At 46.0% G+C, this 18565-nt stretch overlaps 1 protein-coding gene across 1 annotated transcript in view; it reads right to left on the bottom strand.

The window, feature by feature from the left end:
- LOC311099890 (relaxin receptor 2-like) overlaps nt 1-18565 on the bottom strand; it is a gene marked incomplete at its 5' end in the record, with an annotated part of 178084 nt that overhangs the window by 125873 nt on the left and 33646 nt on the right. Inside the window, 2 exons of the mRNA XM_084140610.1 lie at nt 8597-8702; nt 8836-8919. Of these exons, the coding sequence (XP_083996736.1) occupies nt 8597-8702; nt 8836-8919 (190 nt within the window). The remainder of the gene's footprint in view (nt 1-8596; nt 8703-8835; nt 8920-18565) is intronic.

The following is an 18565-nucleotide window of genomic DNA, read 5'->3' as shown; positions in this document are numbered from 1 at the left end:
TGGCTTTAAGTGAGGCAGATGAACCTGTAGCCATATTACTTCAACAGTATTTAACATGAGATCCTCTCTAATCTTCACAGGAATGTGGTTCTGAATATAAACAGCAACACCTCCACCATTGGCATTTCTATATTTTCTGTAAATGTTACAACCTTGTATTGCTACCACTGTATCATCAAAGGTATTATCTAAGTGAGTTTCAGAGATAGTCAGAATATGAATGTCATCTGTTACTAGCAAATTATTGATTTCATGAACATTGTTTCTTAAGCTACATACAGTGGGGGAAAAAAATATTTAGTCAGCCACCAATTGTGCAAGTTCTCCCACTTAAAAAGATGAGAGAGGCCTGTAATTTTCATTATAGGTACACATCAACTATGACAGACAAATTGAGGAAAAAAATCCAGAAAATCACATTGTAGGATTTTTAATGAATTTATTTGCAAATTATGGTGGAAAATAAGTATTTGGTTATCTACAAACAAGCAAGATTTCTGGCTCTCACAGACCTGTAACTTCTTCTTTAAGAGGCTCCTCTGTCCTCCACTTGTTACCTGTATTAATGGCACCTGTTTGAACTTGTTATCAGTATAAAAGACACCTGTCCACAACCTCAAACAGTCACACTCCAAACTCCACTATGGCCAAGACCAAAGAGCTGTCAAAGGACACCAGAAACAAAATTGTAGACCTGCACCAGGCTGGGAAGACTGAATCTGCAATAGATAAGCAGCTTGGTTTGAAGAAATCAACTGTGGGAGCAATTATTAGGAAATGGAAGACATACAAGACCACTGATAATCTCCCTCGATCTGGGGCTCCACGCAAGATCTCACCCCGTGGGGTCAAAATGATCACAAGAACGGTGAGCAAAAATCCCAGAACCACACGGGGGGACCTAGTGAATGACCTGCAGAGAGCTGGGACCAAAGTAACAAAGCCTACCATCAGTAACACACTACGCCGCCAGGGACTCAAATCCTGCAGTGGCAGACGTGTCCCCCTGCTTAAGCCAGTACATGTCCAGGCCCGTCTGAAGTTTGCTAGAGTGCATTTGGATGATTCAGGAGAGGATTGGGAGAATGTCATATGGTCAGATGAAACCAAAATAGAACTTTTTGGTAAAAACTCAACTCGTCGTGTTTGGAGGACAAAGAATGCTGAGTTGCATCCAAAGAACACCATACCTACTGTGAAGCATGGGGGTGGAAACATCATGCTTTGGGGCTGTTTTTCTGCAAAAGGACCAGGACGACTGATCCGTGTAAAGGAAAGAATGAATGGGGCCATGTATCGTGAGATTTTGAGTGAAAACCTCCTTCCATCAGCAAGGGCATTGAAGATGAAACGTGGCTTGGTCTTTCAGCATGACAATGATCCCAAACACACCGCCCGGGCAACGAAGGAGTGGCTTCGTAAGAAGCATTTCAAGGTCCTGGAGTGGCCTAGCCAGTCTCCTGATCTCAACCCCATAGAAAATCTTTGGAGGGAGTTGAAAGTCCGTGTTGCCCAGCGACAGCCCCAAAACATCACTGCTCTAGAGGAGATCTGCATGGAGGAATGGGCCAAAATACCAGCAACAGTGTGTGAAAACCTTGTGAAGACTTACAGAAAACGTTTGACCTGTGTCATTGCCAACAAAGGGTATATAACAAAGTATTGAGAAACTTTTGTTATTGACCAAATACTTATTTTCCACCATAATCTGCAAATAAATTCATAAAAAATCCTACAATGTGATTTTCTGGATTTTTTTCTCTCAATTTGTCTGTCATAGTTGACATGTACCTATGCTGAAAATTACAGGCCTCTCTCATCTTTTTAAGTGGGAGAACTTGCACAATTGGTGGCTGACTAAATACTTTTTTCCCCCACTGTATATATATTTATATATGGACACGAATGATCTGCTTGGCGTGTTGACACACTGGTGGTCATTTTGTCTGTCATAGTTGACGTGTACCTATGATGAAAATTACAGGCCTCTCTCATCTTTTTAAGTGGGAGAACTTGCACAATTGGTGGCTGACTAAATACTTTTTTTCCCCACTGTATGTTAACGTGGGCTATTTTGAGCACCATTCTTCTGGGATGCTTACTTGTTTTTATTGCTTTACTGGGAAGCTTAGCAGCAGTAGATGTGCTCATTTTCTTTATTTTAGTGCAGGGTGAGCTTCACACAGTGGACTTCCTCCTCGGACACACCGGCTCAGTGCTAACAGTATAATTCTGGTTCTTAGGCACATGATTACTGAATACAATAGCTGTAGGATCAGCAGAGGCATTCAGGGCAGTTAGAGGGCCATAAATTAGGTTACTTATATTGTGTTTTCCAACGCCCCTGATGTAATGTACATTTGCTGAAGCATTTTGACAACTCTGTGTCACATGGTAGGGATTAGCTGAGCTGGGATTGTGTCATTGCTAAGTCGTTGTCTCAACGCAGTCAAATAATGCTGTGAAAGGATCCAGGAACCCAAATGATTTATAAAACGTGTTTTGTTTCCAAAAGGTTTCGAAATTGTCAACAAAAAGTTACACCCATTGAGCTGCAATAATCACGTAGCCAGTTGTAAAGAGCAAGAATCCTGCTAAAGCGTTCAACGCCACGATTCAGAGAGGGCACAGGGCCAGATATGATGGGTTTTTTGTTAGTGTCTAGCAGAGAGTCAATCAGCTCTTTAAAATCCAGTTTCAACTGTTCAGAGCTGCCCTTCATAATGTCATTAAAACCCACATGGACTACGATAGAATCGATTTCCACGTCCTGACATAATACATTCGGGAGCAGCTTAGTGTCATTTACTCGAGCTCTGGGATAGGACATTGTTTTTGCACCAGGAACGGTCACATACGCTGTCATACACGTTGATGTCAACGTAATTTTATTTTCTTTCATTTTGGAGTAGAATTTCCTTTTAAAACGTCACCAGAACCAAGCTTCTCAGTACTTCTACATAAAAATTCCCCAGACCCCCTCCTACATCTCTTTCTCTGAGAAATTGTATTAGTTTAATTAGATGTAAAGTTACCTGCTTAGGGGACCTTCGTGGTTCTGGTACCGGTTCTGACCATCATCTCTGCTTATAAATCAATCTGTGGACACCGTAGATCGAAATGGCTTGCATTGAACGATAGCCCTGGTTCCCACGGACACAGTAGCATATTTTGTCAGCCTGTGTGACGTAGGATGTGAAATCTGAAACCTCTGGAACCCCTTCTACCATTTCATTCCCTCTTTCGACTGTCCATCAACTCCTGGCTGAGCCCTATGTCACAGCAACTGATAAAGCACATGCCTGCAATCCTTACATTGTAGCGCAGCAGGGGAGAGTTTCATCTCTACAGCACATTCAGAGATCGATTTATAGCCATTAATCTAAAATAATTAATCAAATAATAGATTTTAAACAAAAAACATTTTCTCTTGGTCATTGCTGGACAATATTAATTTGAGATGAAACGGCGAGTTCCAAACGAGTTCAGGAAGCCAAGCTAGAGCTCTGTGTGAGAGGCAGATGTTTTGATCAAGATAGACCTTTAGAAAATATGCACATGTTCTCAACACTAAACATACAAATATGTACAGTGCATTCGAAAAGTATTCAGACCCCTTTACTTTTTCCACATTTTGTTACGTTACAGCCTTATTCTAAAATGGATTAAATTGTTATTTTTCCTCATCAATCTACACACAAACAAAGCAAAAACAGGTTTATAGACATTTTTGCAAATGTATAAAAAATTAAATATCACATTTACATAAGTATTCCGACCCTTTACTCAGTACTTTGTTAATGCACCTTTGGCAGCAATTACAGCCTTCGAGCCTTCTTTGGTATGACGCTACAAGCTTGGCACACCTGAATTTAGGGAGTTTCTCCCATTCTTCTCTGCAGATCCTCTCAAGCTCTGTCAGGTTGGATGGGGAGCGTCGCTGCACAGCTATTTTCAGGTTTCTCCAGAGATGTTTGATCGGGTTCAAGTCCGGGCTCTGGCTGGGCCACTCAAGGACATTCAGAGACTCTGAGGTCCTGAGCGCTCTGGAGCAGGTTTTCATCAAAGATATATCTGTACATTGCTCCGTTCATCTTTCCCTCGATCCTGACTAGTCTCCCAGTCCCTGCCGCTGAAAAACATCCCCACAGCATGATGCTGCCACCACCATGCTTCACCGTAGGGATGCTGCCAGGTTTCCTCCAGACGTGAGGCTTGGCATTCAGGCCAAAGAGTTCAATCTTGGTTTCATCAGACCAGAGAATCTTGTTTCTCATGGTCTGAGAGTCCTTTAGGTGCCTTTTGGCAAACTCCATGCGGGCTGTTATGTGCCTTTTACTGAGGAGTGGCTTCCGTCTGGCCACTCTACCATAAAGGCCTGATTGGTAGAGTGATGTAGAGATGGTTGTCCTTCTGGAAGGTTCTCCCATCTCCACAGAGGAACTCTGGAGCTCTGTCAGAGTGACCTTCGGGTTCTTGGTCACTTCCCTGACCAAGGCCCTTCTCCCCCGATTGCTAAGTTTGGCCGGGCGGCCAGCTCTAGCAAGAGTCTTGGTGGTTCCAAACTTCTTCCATTTAAGAATGATGGAGGCCACTGTGTTCTTGGGGACCTTCAATGCTGCAGAAATTTTTTGGTACCCTTCCCCATATCGGTGCCTCGACACAATCCAGTCTCGGAGCTCTATGGAAAATTCCTTTGACCTCATGGCTTGCTTTTTGCTCTGACATGCACAGTCAACTGTGGGACCTTATATATTATTATTGTGTGTAGATTGATAAGGAAAAAATACATGTATTCCATTTTAGAAAAAGGCTGCATGTGACACTCTGGCTCTATGGACGTTTATAATTGAGCCAGGGTTGTTCATTTTCATGTGTTTGGGTGTATTTCATTTGGTGGTGTTGGGGATGGGTGAGTTTCATTTTGTTTGTGTCAGGTGGTGATTGGTCGATGACTCCCAATCGGAGGTAACGAGTGTCAGCTGTCGGCTCGTTATCTCTGATTGGGAGCCATATATATTCTGTGTGTGTTCTCCTTTGTGTTGTGGGTTATTGTTTCTTTGTTGCTGTTTGTCGTATTCAGTTTAGAACTTCACGTATCGTCATTTGTTGTTTTCTTCGTGGTTGCTTTAATTTTAATAAAGTCATCATGTTCACTCGCAACGCTGCGCATTGGTCCAATCCTTCAGACGATCGTGACAGAATAACCCACCACAAAAGGACCAAGCAGCGTAACAAGCGGCAACAGGACCTACCTACACAGGAGTTATGGACGCCTCCTAAGGTCTGGACATGGGAAGAGTTATTGGACGGAAAGGATCCTTGGGCACAACCGGGAGAATATCGCCTCCCTCGTGAAGAGCTGGAGGCAGCCAAAGCCGAGAGGAGGTGGTACGAGGAGGCAGCGCGAAGGCGAGGCTGGAAGCCCGTGGAAGAGAGGCAACCCCAAGAAATTTTTTGGGGGGGGCACATGGCTTGGGCAGCTGGGCAGCAGGAGGCTGCCACAGGGAGAAAAGGAGTGAAGGCTAACGGAGTACGGGAGCCATTGGCGAGTGGAAGGAGGGAAGTTGTTGTGGCACGGCATGAGAGACTGAAGTGTGTTACCAGTCCGGTCCGGCCCGTTCCTGATCCGCAGTTAAGGCCATTGGTGTGTGTTCCCGGTATGGACCGGCCTGTTCCTACTCCACGCACCAGGTCCACGATGTGCGTCGCCAGCCGGCCAGAGTCTGCCGTCTGCCCTAGGGCGTCTGAACTGCCCGTCTGCCAAGCGCTGCATAAGCCGCCCGTCTGCCATGAGCCTTCAGAGCCTTCCGCCAGACAGGAGCCGCTAGAGCCTTCCGCCAGACAGAATCATACACCTGCTATGGAATCAGCAGGAGCCGACGCAGCCCATACTAGACTGGAAGCTCGGGTTCGGGACCAGAAAGAGCAGCTCCTGCAGATGGGAGCCGCCCTGCTGGAGGTGATGACTGCTATCCGAGGCTGGGGTCCGCCTCCACCGCCAGTCTCCCAGCCAGCACCATCAGCCAGCCATGAGCAGCCAGATCTGTCAACCAGCCATGAGCAGCCAGATCCGTCAGCCAGCCATGAGCAGCCAGATCCGTCAGCCAGCCATGAGCAGCCAGATCCGTCAGCCAGCCATGAGCAGCCAGATCCGTCAGCCAGCCATGAGCAGCCAGATCCGTCAGCCAGCCATGAGCAGCCAGATCCGTCAGCCAGCCATGAGCAGCCAGATCCGTCAGCCAGCCACGAGCAGCCAGATCCGTCAGCCAGCCACGAGCAGCCAGATCCGTCAGCCAGCCACGAGCAGCCAGATCCGTCAGCCAGCCACGAGCAGCCAGACCCGTCAGCCAGCCATGAGCAGCCAGATCCGTCAGCCAGCCATGAGCAGCCAGACCCGTCAGCCAGCCATGAGCAGCCAGACCCGTCAGCCAGCCATGGGCAGCCAGATCCGTCAGCCAGCCATGAGCAGCCAGATCCGTCAGCCAGCCATGAGCAGCCAGATCCGTCAGCCAGCCATGAGCAGCCAGATCCGTCAGCCAGCCATGAGCAGCCAGATCCGTCAGCCAGCCATGAGCAGCCAGATCCGTCAGCCAGCCATGAGCAGCCAGATCCGTCAGCCAGCCATGAGCAGCCAGAGCCGTCCAGCCAGGATCCGCCAGAGCCGTCCAGCCAGGGTCCGCCAGAGCCGTCCAGCCTGGATCCGCCAGAGCCGTCCCGCCGGGATCCGCCAGAGCCGTCCCGCCGGGATCCGCCAGAGCCGTCCAGCCTGGATCCGCCAGAGCCGTCCCGCCGGGATCCGCCAGAGCCGTCCAGCCGGGATCCGCCAGGGCCGTCCAGCCGGGATCCGCCAGAGCCGTCCAGCCGGGATCCGCCAGAGCCGTCCAGCCAGGATCCGCCAGAGCCGTCCAGCCAGGATCCGCCAGAGCCGTCCAGCCAGGATCCGCCAGAGCCGTCCAGCCAGGATCCGCCAGAGCCGTCCAGCCAGGATCCGCCAGAGCCGTCCAGCCAGGATCCGCCAGAGCCGTCCCGCCAGGATCCGCCAGAGCCGTCCCGCCAGGATCCGCCAGAGCCGTCCCGCCAGGATCCGCCAGAGCCGTCCCGCCAGGATCCGCCAGAGCCGTCACGCCAGGATCCGCCAGAGCCAGCCAGCCAGGATCCTCCATCTAGTCAGGTGCTGTCCCTTAGCCTGGTGCTGCCCCTTAGCCCGGTGCTGCCCCTTAGTCCGGTGCTGCCCTTTAGCCCGGTGCTGCCCCTTAGTCCGGTGCTGCCCCTGAGTCCGGTGCCGCCCCTTAGCCCGGTGCTGCCCCGTAGTCCGGTGCTGCCCCTTAGCCCGGTGCTGCCCCTTAGTCCTGTACTGCCCTTTAGTCCGGTACTGCCCCGTAGTCCGGTGCTGCCCCTTGTCCCGGTGCTGCCCCTTATCCCGGTGCTGCCCCTTATCCCGGTGCTGCCCCTTAGGCCGATGCTGCCCCTTAGTCCGGGGTTGCCCCTTAGTCCAGGTGGGGTTAGGTGGAGGGTGGTCATTGGGAGGAGGCTACCGAAGCAGGTTGTGACTGTGGTGGGGTGGGGATCACGACCGGGGCCAGAGCCGCCACCATGGACAGACGCCCACCCAGACCCTCCCCTAGTCCTGATGTTGGTGCGCCCGGAGTTCGCACCTTTAGGGGGGGGTACTGTGACACTCTGGCTCTATGGACGTTTATAATTGAGCCAGGGTTGTTCATTTTCATGTGTTTGGGTGTATTTCATTTGGTGGTGTTGGGGATGGGTGAGTTTCATTTTGTTTGTGTCAGGTGGTGATTGGTCGATGACTCCCAATCGGAGGTAACGAGTGTCAGCTGTCGGCTCGTTATCTCTGATTGGGAGCCATATATATTCTGTGTGTGTTCTCCTTTGTGTTGTGGGTTATTGTTTCTTTGTTGCTGTTTGTCGTATTCAGTTTAGAACTTCACGTATCGTCATTTGTTGTTTTCTTCGTGGTTGCTTTAATTTTAATAAAGTCATCATGTTCACTCGCAACGCTGCGCATTGGTCCAATCCTTCAGACGATCGTGACACTGCAACGTAACAAAATGTGGAAAACGGGAAGTGGTCTGAATACTTTCTGAATGCACTGTATTTTTATGTGTGTATTTTATGTGCATAATTATCTGGGAATGTCTGAGATTTTAGTGGCTGTTGTTTTAGCACCACTTGTGATTTTACAGGAAATAAACTACTGCTGTTACACCCTCATCTCATCTCAACCTGGCTGAAGAGGTGAATCATTTGAATCTACCTGACTGATTCACTGCCTGTGTGTGTGTGTGTGTGTGTGTGTGTGTGTGTGTGTGTGTGTGTGTGTGTGTGTGTGTGTGTGTGTGTGTGTGTGTGTGAGTGTGAGTGTGAGTGTGAGTGTGAGTGTGAGTGTGAGTGTGAGTGTGAGTGTGTGTGTTTCAGGAACAAACCAGCCACATCTCCACTCTGGGACTGTAATGAAACCTTGCTTACACAAACACAGACCCACATATAAACACAAGCACACAACACATAGTTGCAAACGCACACACAAACACACACGCTGACTACAAACACACACATCGAGAGAGGTACTTACAGCCAGGTGACATTGGTGGAGACTTGAGGAACGTCATGTAGGTTGACTTCCACACACTCCAGCTCTGTCTTGATACAGTCACAACGCTGTGGGTACTGCTGCAAAACTACACAACAACATGCAATTAACTACACAACTACACACAGATATAATAATGCTGCAAAACTACACACACACACACACACACACACACACACACACACACACACACACACACACACACACACACACACACTTACAGCAGTCTTCTGGTAACGGTAGGACCTGTGGGTCAACCTTCCTGATGGTTCGATCAAAGATGTCCGCCCATCCACTGTTGTCTCCTACAGACACAAAAAACATCAGTTGTAGAGCTATTACACTATATAACACTAGCATCGCACATTAAACCACCTTCCCAGAGACCAGAAGACCAACAAAAACCCATGGCTTGGTACCTGCTACATCATAAACTACACCAGTGGTTTCCAACCTATGGATCACTAGTACTGCAGGTGGTCCACGAAATGTATTAGATTTTTGATTGATAAAAAATAAATAAATCTAGATTTTTTTTTCTTCCAAAAATAATGAAAGTTGGGAGTATTAATGGTATTAAGCAAATTTGTATTCCTTTTCACAATGCAAATTGTTTCAAATAATAATATTATAATAATAATAGACCTGCTAAACTCTAACCCCCTCCGGTGGCATTTTCTAAAGGACACATAATATTGTATACTACCCTCATAAAGTACATTTCTGTTTCAGTCCTACAAACACATGCTTGGTACTGTTAGAAAGGTAAGAACTGTGGTATTCAGATAACGGTGTCAGTACCCAGGTTTCCATCCAACCTTTCTATGTGCATCAAGTACATGTCGGATGTCACGGTTTCGGCCGAGGCTGCTCCTCCTCCTGGTTCGGGCAGACTTCGGCGGTCGTCGTCCCCGGAGTACTAGCTGCCACCGATCTATGTTTCATGTTCGTTTGGTTTTGTCTTTATGTTGTACACCTGTGTCTTGTTAGTCCTCATTAGTGTCCTATTTAGTTCTCGTTGGTTGTGTTTGTCTTTGTGTGTGATTGCTCTTCTGTTTTCGTGTTGGAGCTACGTACTTCCCTCCAGTGTTTTGGAGAGGGTTTTCGCACATGTTAGTGCGCCGTTTGTTTGACGCCTGTGTGCGCCGTTATTTCGCCTTCGGGCTTATTGTGCTTATTTTCTACGTGATTATTGCACTAAAGTATTTTGGACTGAGCTTCTGCGTCCTGCGCTTGATTCATGCACCACACCCACCTTCAGCAACCCCTTGACATCGGATAAGACATTTCATGACAGGCGTGATGGAAACAGCAAATTTCAAAAATGTCGACAAAACAAAATACGCTAGACAAGGTGGGATCCTTTTTGTGTCGTTAAAATAAATGATGCGAGTAATGGCGGTGGAAACACTGTTATGCACAAACATTGATATACAGTAATAACCATCACATGGAAGTAAACGTGTAGTCGCCAGGAGACGTGTTCTGTGGTCTTCCCAATACGACATCCAGTTCATTAGGCTACAGATGAAATACGTTTTGGATGAACTTCACAGGGTGGTGAAAGCATGGTGATAGATCTACAGCCAGGGCTGGGGTGAATTCCATTTCAATTTCAGTCAAATTCAGAAATTAAACCAAATTCCAAATGGTCCCTCATTGAAAAGCAATGGAAGAGAATTGGAATTTCAGTGTAATTTCTGAATGACATGGAATTGACCCCAACCCCTGTCTACAACTCACATTTCTATCTGAAAATATTTTGGGTCGCTACAAAACCTAAATAGCGCAGCTTTCGATAAACACTACACACGGAAAAAGTTACAGATTTCAATGCAAGTTGTAAAGCTCAAACTCGACTCGGGTTATACATCCAAATCAGACTCGTCAAACAAGAAAATCTTCAAAACAATGAATCGTTTGCATCCAATAATGTAGGCGGTTAATGGGTAGTGATCAAACACGTCTGATGGCCTGTATACTGTAGAGTCCTTAGTTACCCTAAGACAATTTGCTGATGTGTGATTGTCAAACTCAGAATGAAACAGCTTCACGTAGAAATATGACTGTATGTCTTGTAAGAAGAACAGGATTGCAATTATGCATTCCTAGCACCACATAAATATTCTGTTGATAAGTAATGCCATCAACTTTTTGTCAAATGTACATTGATCTAAAGGGGTTGTGCTAGACACTCCACTGGACAGCAGGAACTTAGCAATATCATCAGAGAGAAAGCTTATATCAACAGCATGGGTAGCAGAACAGTGGATTTCATCTTTCAAAAAAAAAGAGGTTGATCGCTTGTAAGCTTGATGGTATTGATGTCTCATAGATAGTCTGGCATTGGTTTATGAAGGTGTTCACAACTTGCATTAAGCAAATGAAGTAAAAGTGTTTAGCCTCAAAACGCATGCACCAACATTGCCGCAGTGGCCCCAAATGCCTTAGGTACTGTGGGTAATGTAGGAGAAAGTGTTGCTTTGGCTTGATTCATTTGTCTGGAAACAATTCTTTAATCTCCAGTGTGAATCTCAACAATGTATTTAAACTCTAGGAGTAATCTCCAGTGTGAATCTCAATGATGTCTTTAAACTCTAGGAGTAATATCCAGTGTGAATCTCAACGATGTCTTTAAACTCTAGGAGTAATCTCCAGTGTGAATCTAAATGATGTCTTTAAACTCTAGGAGTAATCTCCAGTGTGAATCTCAATGATGTCTTTAAACTCTAGGAGTAATATCCAGTGTGAATCTCAATGATGTCTTTAAACTCTAGGAGTAATCTCCAGTGTGAATCTCAACGATGTCTTTAAACTCTAGGAGTAATCTCCAGTGTGAATCTAAATGATGTCTTTAAACTCTAGGAGTAATCTCCAGTGTGAATCTAAATTATGTCTTTAAACTCTAGGAGTAATCTCCAGTGTGAATCTCAACGATGTCTTTAAGCTCTAGGAGTAATTTCCAGTGTGAATCTAAATGATGTATTTAAACTCTAGGAGTAATCTCCAGTGTGAATCTCAACGATGTCTTAAAACTCTACAGATTGGCAAGTACTGAAAAACTCTGCCTTTACATGATAATTTTTTTTGTCTTCAGGGTTTCAGGAATTGGGACATATTGAAAGGTGGTCTGTTTATCTGTACAATTGCTTCTGAATTTTTTTATTCAATTGGTTCAACAAACGGAAAATAGACCTCATAATATCTGGCCCTTTTCCTCTGAGTGGACACTTCTGATAATCCATGCCGAACAAAACGTTGTTTTATTGTCCCATATACAGTATTTGAGCTGCGGTTGAATTTTCCAGTCTGTGTGATTCACAAATCGTTTCAACGTCACTTAAACTGAGGGTTATTAGAGGCGTCAAGAGTAGAGGTACACTTTTCAACGATGCTTTGTATTGTACTTGAAGCAGGCACGTTGTCCTCTTGTAGTTTCAAACATGTGACTGCAAAGGTTCTTGTAACATGTTCCTGAGTAACACTTCCCGTTGTGCTCAGTGACACCAGATCCTCCAGTATTCATATCGTCAACGCCTGATGCTGCATTAATATCAAATGCTGTGTAATGTTTCAATTCATCCTTGATCATCACAGCAGAAGAGTTTCTGTGTTGTCTGGTCATATGAGATCTGTATGAGGATGGCACATAAAATGCACAGATTCACCATTTTTACAATGCTCATTGTAATGGGAAGTGAGTGCAGTCAAACTTGGCACGCTCTGTTCACAAGTTGGGCATGATATCTCAAGACATGTCTCCTGTGTAGTTGGAGGTTTCTTAGAAAGCATTTCTCTATGTGCTCGGTAAATGTGTACCATGTAAACTCCAACGCTGGAGAATACTTTGCAGCAGTTTCCATGTTGCAAGGTGTTTGGCAGGTTACATTCAACTCTGAAATTAGGGTCACCACTGTGGATTATGGCAAGACTGGTAATTAGTTTAGCAAGAATTTTCAAGTTTGTTGCATTGGATAGAGGAAAGGCCAACATATTGCAAACAAGCTTGCATGGGCATCAGATGTTCATGACTGTGAAGCAGTTACCCTCTCTGGTAGTTAGGATCAGTTACCCTCTCTGGTAGTTAGGATCAGTTACGCTCTCTGGTAGTTAGGGTCAGTAATCCTCTCTGGTAGTTAGGGTCAGTAATCCTCTCTGGTAGTTAGGGTCAGTTACGCTCTCTGGTAGTTAGGGTAAATAATCCTCTCTGGTAGTTAGGGTCAGTAATCCTCTCTGGTAGTTAGGATCAGTTACGCTCTCTGGTAGTTAGGGTCAGTTACCCTCTCTGGTAGTTAGGGTCAGTAATCCTCTCTGGTAGTTAGGATCAGTTACGCTCTCTGGTAGTTAGGGTCAGTAATCCTCTCTGGTAGTTAGGGTCAGTTACGCTCTCTGGTAGTTAGGGTAAGTAATCCTCTCTGGTAGTTAGGGTCAGTAATCCTCTCTGGTAGTTAGGATCAGTTACGCTCTCTGGTAGTTAGGGTCAGTTACCCTCTCTGGTAGTTAGGGTCAGTAATCCTCTCTGGTAGTTAGGATCAGTTACGCTCTCTGGTAGTTAGGGTGAGATACCCTATCTGGTAGTTAGGATCAGTAATCCTCTCTGGTAGTTAGGATCAGTTACCCTCTCTGGTAGTTAGGGTCAGTTACCCTCTCTGGAAGTTAGTGTAAGTTACCCTCTCTGGTAGTTAGGATCAATTACCCTCTCTGGTAGTTAGGGTCAGTTATCCTCTCTGGTAGTTAGGTTCAGTTACCCTCTCTGGTAGTTAGGATCAATTACCCTCTCTGGTAGTTAGGGTCAGTTATCCTCTCTGGTAGTTAGGGTCAGTTATCCTCTCTGGTAGTTAGGGTCAGTTACCCTCTCTGGAAGTTAGGATCAGTTACCCTCTCTGGTAGTTAGGGTCGGTAATCCTCTCTGGTAGTTAGGATCAGTTACCCTCTCTGGTAGTTAGGGTCAGTTACCCTCTCTGGAAGTTAGTGTAAGTTACCCTCTCTGGTAGTTAGGTTCAGTAATCCTCTCTGGTAGTTGGGGTCAGATACCCTCTCTGGTAGTTAGGGTCAGTAATCCGCTCTGGTAGTTAGGATCAGTTACCCTCTCTGGTAGTTAGGGTCAGTAATCCTCTCTGGTAGTTAGGGTCAGTTACCCTCTCTGGTAGTTAGGGTCAGTAATCCTCTCTGGAAGTTAGGGTCAGTTATCCTCTCTGGTAGTTAGGGTCTGTTATCCTCTCTGGTACTTAGGGTCAGTTATCCTCTCTGGTAGTTAAGGTCAGCAATCCTCTCTGGTAGTTAGGGTCAGTTATCCTCTCTGGTAGTTAGGGTCAGTTATCCTCTCTGGTAGTTAGGGTCAGTTATCCTCTCTGGTAGTTAGGGTCAGTTATCCACTCTGATAGTTAAGGTCAGTTATCCTATCTGGTAGTTAGGGTCAGTTATCCTCTCTGGTAGTTAGGGTCAGTTACTCTCTCATCTAGTTAGGGTCAGTTATCCTATCTGGTAGTTGGGGTCAGTTATCCTCTCTGGTAGTTAGGGTTAGTAATCCTCTCTGGTAGTTAGGGTCAGTAATCCTCTCTGGTAGTTAGGGTCAGTTACCCTCTCTGGTAGTTAGTGTCAATTACCCTCTCTTGTAGTTAGGGTCAGTAATCCTCTCTGGTAGTTAGGGTCAGTTACCCTCTCTGGTAGTTAGTGTCAGTTACCCTCTCTGGTAGTTAGGGTCAGTAATCCTCTCTGGTAGTTAGGGTCAGTTACCCTCTCTGGTAGTTAGGGTCAGTAATCCTCTCTGGTAGTTAGGATCAGTTACGCTCTCTGGTAGTTAGGGTCAGTAATCCTCTCTGGTAGTTAGGGTCAGTTACGCTCTCTGGTAGTTAGGGTAAGTAATCCTCTCTGGTAGTTAGGGTCAGTAATCCTCTCTGGTAGTTAGGATCAGTTACGCTCTCTGGTAGTTAGGGTCAGTTACCCTCTCTGGTAGTTAGGGTCAGTAATCCTCTCTGGTAGTTAGGATCAGTTACGCTCTCTGGTAGTTAGGGTGAGATACCCTCTCTGGTAGTTAGGATCAGTAATCCTCTCTGGTAGTTAGGATCAGTTACCCTCTCTGGTAGTTAGGGTCAGTTACCCTCTCTGGAAGTTAGTGTAAGTTACCCTCTCTGGTAGTTAGGATCAATTACCCTCTCTGGTAGTTAGGGTCAGTTATCCTCTCTGGTAGTTAGGTTCAGTTACCCTCTCTGGTAGTTAGGATCAATTACCCTCTCTGGTAGTTAGGGTCAGTTATCCTCTCTGGTAGTTAGGGTCAGTTATCCTCTCTGGTAGTTAGGGTCAGTTACCCTCTCTGGAAGTTAGGATCAGTTACCCTCTCTGGTAGTTAGGGTCGGTAATCCTCTCTGGTAGTTAGGATCAGTTACCCTCTCTGGTAGTTAGGGTCAGTTACCCTCTCTGGAAGTTAGTGTAAGTTACCCTCTCTGGTAGTTAGGTTCAGTAATCCTCTCTGGTAGTTGGGGTCAGATACCCTCTCTGGTAGTTAGGGTCAGTAATCCGCTCTGGTAGTTAGGATCAGTTACCCTCTCTGGTAGTTAGGGTCAGTTACCCTCTCTGGTAGTTAGTGTCAATTACCCTCTCTTGTAGTTAGGGTCAGTAATCCTCTCTGGTAGTTAGGGTCAGTTACCCTCTCTGGTAGTTAGTGTCAGTTACCCTCTCTGGTAGTTAGGGTCAGTAATCCTCTCTGGTAGTTAGGGTCAGTTACCCTCTCTGGTAGTTAGTGTCAATTACCCTCTCTTGTAGTTAGGGTCAGTAATCCTCTCTGGTAGTTAGGGTCAGTTACCCTCTCTGGTAGTTAGTGTCAGTTACCCTCTCTGGTAGTTAGGGTCAGTAATCCTCTCTGGTAGTTAGGGTCAGTTACCCTCTCTGGTAGTTAGGGTCAGTAATCCTTTCTGGTAGTTAGGGTCAGTAATGCTCTCTGGTAGTTAGGGTCAGTAATCCTTTCTGGTAGTTAGGGTCAGTAATGCTCTCTGGTAGTTAGGGTCAGTAATCCTCTCTGGTAGTTAGGGTCAGTTACCCTCTCTGGTAGTTAAGGTCAGCAATCCTCTCTGGAAGTTAGGGTCAGTTATCCTCTCTGGTAGTTAGGGTCTGTTATCCTCTCTGGTAGTTAGGGTCAGTTATCCTCTCTGGTAGTTAAGGTCAGCAATCCTCTCTGGTAGTTAGGGTCAGTTATCCTCTCTGGTAGTTAGGGTCAGTTATCCTCTCTGGTAGTTAGGGTCAGTTATCCTCTCTGGTAGTTAGGGTCAGTTATCCACTCTGATAGTTAAGGTCAGTTATCCTATCTGGTAGTTAGGGTCAGTTATCCTCTCTGGTAGTTAGGGTCAGTTACTCTCTCATCTAGTTAGGGTCAGTTATCCTATCTGGTAGTTGGGGTCAGTTATCCTCTCTGGTAGTTAGGGTTAGTAATCCTCTCTGGTAGTTAGGGTCAGTAATCCTCTCTGGTAGTTAGGGTCAGTTACCCTCTCTGGTAGTTAGTGTCAATTACCCTCTCTTGTAGTTAGGGTCAGTAATCCTCTCTGGTAGTTAGGGTCAGTTACCCTCTCTGGTAGTTAGTGTCAGTTACCCTCTCTGGTAGTTAGGGTCAGTAATCCTCTCTGGTAGTTAGGGTCAGTTACCCTCTCTGGTAGTTAGGGTCAGTAATCCTTTCTGGTAGTTAGGGTCAGTAATGCTCTCTGGTAGTTAGGGTCAGTAATCCTCTCTGGTAGTTAGGGTCAGTAATCCTTTCTGGTAGTTAGGGTCAGTAATGCTCTCTGGTAGTTAGGGTCAGTAATCCTCTCTGGTAGTTAGGGTCAGTTACCCTCTCTGGTTGTTAGGGTCAGTTACCCTCTCTTTTAGTTAGGGTCAGTAATCCTCTCTGGTAGTTTGGGTCAAATACCATCTCTGGTAGTTAGGGTCAGTTACCCTCTCTGGTAGTTAGTGTCAGTTACCCTCTATTGTAGTTAGGGTCAGTTATCCCCTCTGGTAGTTAGGGTCAGTTATCCTATCTTGAAGGTAGGGTCAGTTATCCTCTCTGGTAGTTAGGATCTGTTACTCTCTCATGTAGTTAGGGTCAGTTATCCTCTCTGGTAGTTAGGGTCAGTTATCATCTCTGGTAGTTAGGGTCAGTATTCCTCTCTGGTAGTTAGTGTCAGTTACCCTCTCTTGTAGTTAAGGTCAGTTACCCTCTCTGGTAGTTAGTGTCAGTAATCCTCTCTCGTAGTTAGTGTCAGTTACCCTCTCTGGTAGTTAAGGTCAGTTATCCTATCTGGTAGTTAGGGTCAGTTATCCTCTCTGATAGTTAGTGTCAGTTACCCTCTCTTGTAGTTAGGGTCAGTTATCCTCTCTGGTAGTTAGGGTCAGTTGTCCTATCTTGAAGTTAGGTTCAGTTATCCTCTCTGGTAGTTAGGATCAGTTACTCTCTCATGTAGTTAGGGTCAGTTATCCTCTCTGGTAGTTAGGGTCATTAATCCTCTCTGGTAGATAGGGTCAGTAATCCTCGCGGGTAGTTAGGGTCAGTAATCCTCTTTGGTAGTTAGGGTCAGTTACCCTCTCTGGAAGTTAGTGTAAGTTACCCACTCTGGTAGTTAGGGTCAGTAATCCTCTCTGGTAGTTAGGGTCAGTTATCCTCTCTGGTAGTTAGGGTCAGTTACCTTCTCTGGTAGTTAGGGTCAGTTATCTTCTCTGGTAGTTAGGGTCTGTTATCCTCTCTGGAAGTTAGTGTCAGTTACCCTCTCTGGTAGTTAGGGTCAGTAATCCTCTCTGGAAGTTAGGGTCAGTTATCCTCTCTGGTAGTTAGGGTCTGTTATCCTCTCTGGTAGTTAGGGTCAGTTATCCTCTCTGGTAGTTAAGGTCAGCAATCCTCTCTGGTAGTTAGGGTCAGTTATCCTCTCTGGTAGTTAGGGTCAGTTATCCTCTCTGGTAGTTAGGGTCAGTTATCCTCTCTGGTAGTTAGGGTCAGTTATCCACTCTGATAGTTAAGGTCAGTTATCTTCTCTGGTAGTTAGGGTCAGTAATCCTTTCTGGTCAGTTATCCTATCTGGTAGTTAGGGTCAGTTATCCTCTCTGGTAGTTAGGGTCAGTTACTCTCTCATCTAGTTAGGGTCAGTTATCCCCTCTGGTAGTTGGGGTCAGTTATCCTCTCTGGTAGTTAGGGTTAGTAATCCTCTCTGGTAGTTAGGGTCAGTAATCCTATCTAGTAGTTAGTGTCAGTTACCCTCTCTTGTAGTTAGGGTCAGTAATCCTCTCTGGTAGTTAGGGTCAGTTACCCTCTCTGGTAGTTAGGGTCAGTAATCCTCTCTGGTTGTTAGGGTCAGTTACCCTCTCTGGTAGTTAGGGTCAGTTACCCTCTCTGGTAGTTAGGGTTAGTAATTCACTCTGTTAGTTAGAGTCAGTAATCCTCTCTAGTAGTTAGGGTCAGTTACTCTCTCTGGTAGTTAGGGTCAGTAATCCACTCTGGTAGTTAGGGTCAGTAATCCTCTTTAGTAGTTAGGGTCAGTTACTCTCTCTGGTAGTTAGGGTCAGTAATCCTCTCTGGTAGTTAGGGTCAGTTACTCTCTCTGGTAGTTAGTGTCAGTTACCCTCTATTGTAGTTAGGGTCAGTTATCCTCTCTGGTAGTTAGGGTCAGTTATCCTATCTTGAAGTTAGGGTCAGTTATCCTCTCTGGTAGTTAGGATCTGTTACTCTCTCATGTAGTTAGGGTCAGTTATCCTCTCTGGTAGTTAGGGTCAGTTATCATCTCTGGTAGTTAGGGTCAGTATTCCTCTCTGGTAGTTAGGGTCAGTAATCCTCTCTGGTAGTTAGGGTCAGTTATCCTCTTTGGTAGTTAGGGTCAGTAATCCTCTCTGGTAGTTAGGGTCAGTTACCCTCTCTGGTAGTTAGGGTCAGTAATCCTCTCTGGTAGTTAGGGTCAGTTACCCTCTCTTGTAGTTAGGGTCAGTAATCCTCTCTGGTAG

Source organism: Coregonus lavaretus, assembly GCF_964263955.1.
Source record: "Coregonus lavaretus genome assembly, chromosome: 24".
Taxonomy (NCBI): Eukaryota; Metazoa; Chordata; class Actinopteri; order Salmoniformes; family Salmonidae; genus Coregonus; species Coregonus lavaretus.
This window is presented reverse-complemented; position numbering and strand designations above follow the sequence as displayed.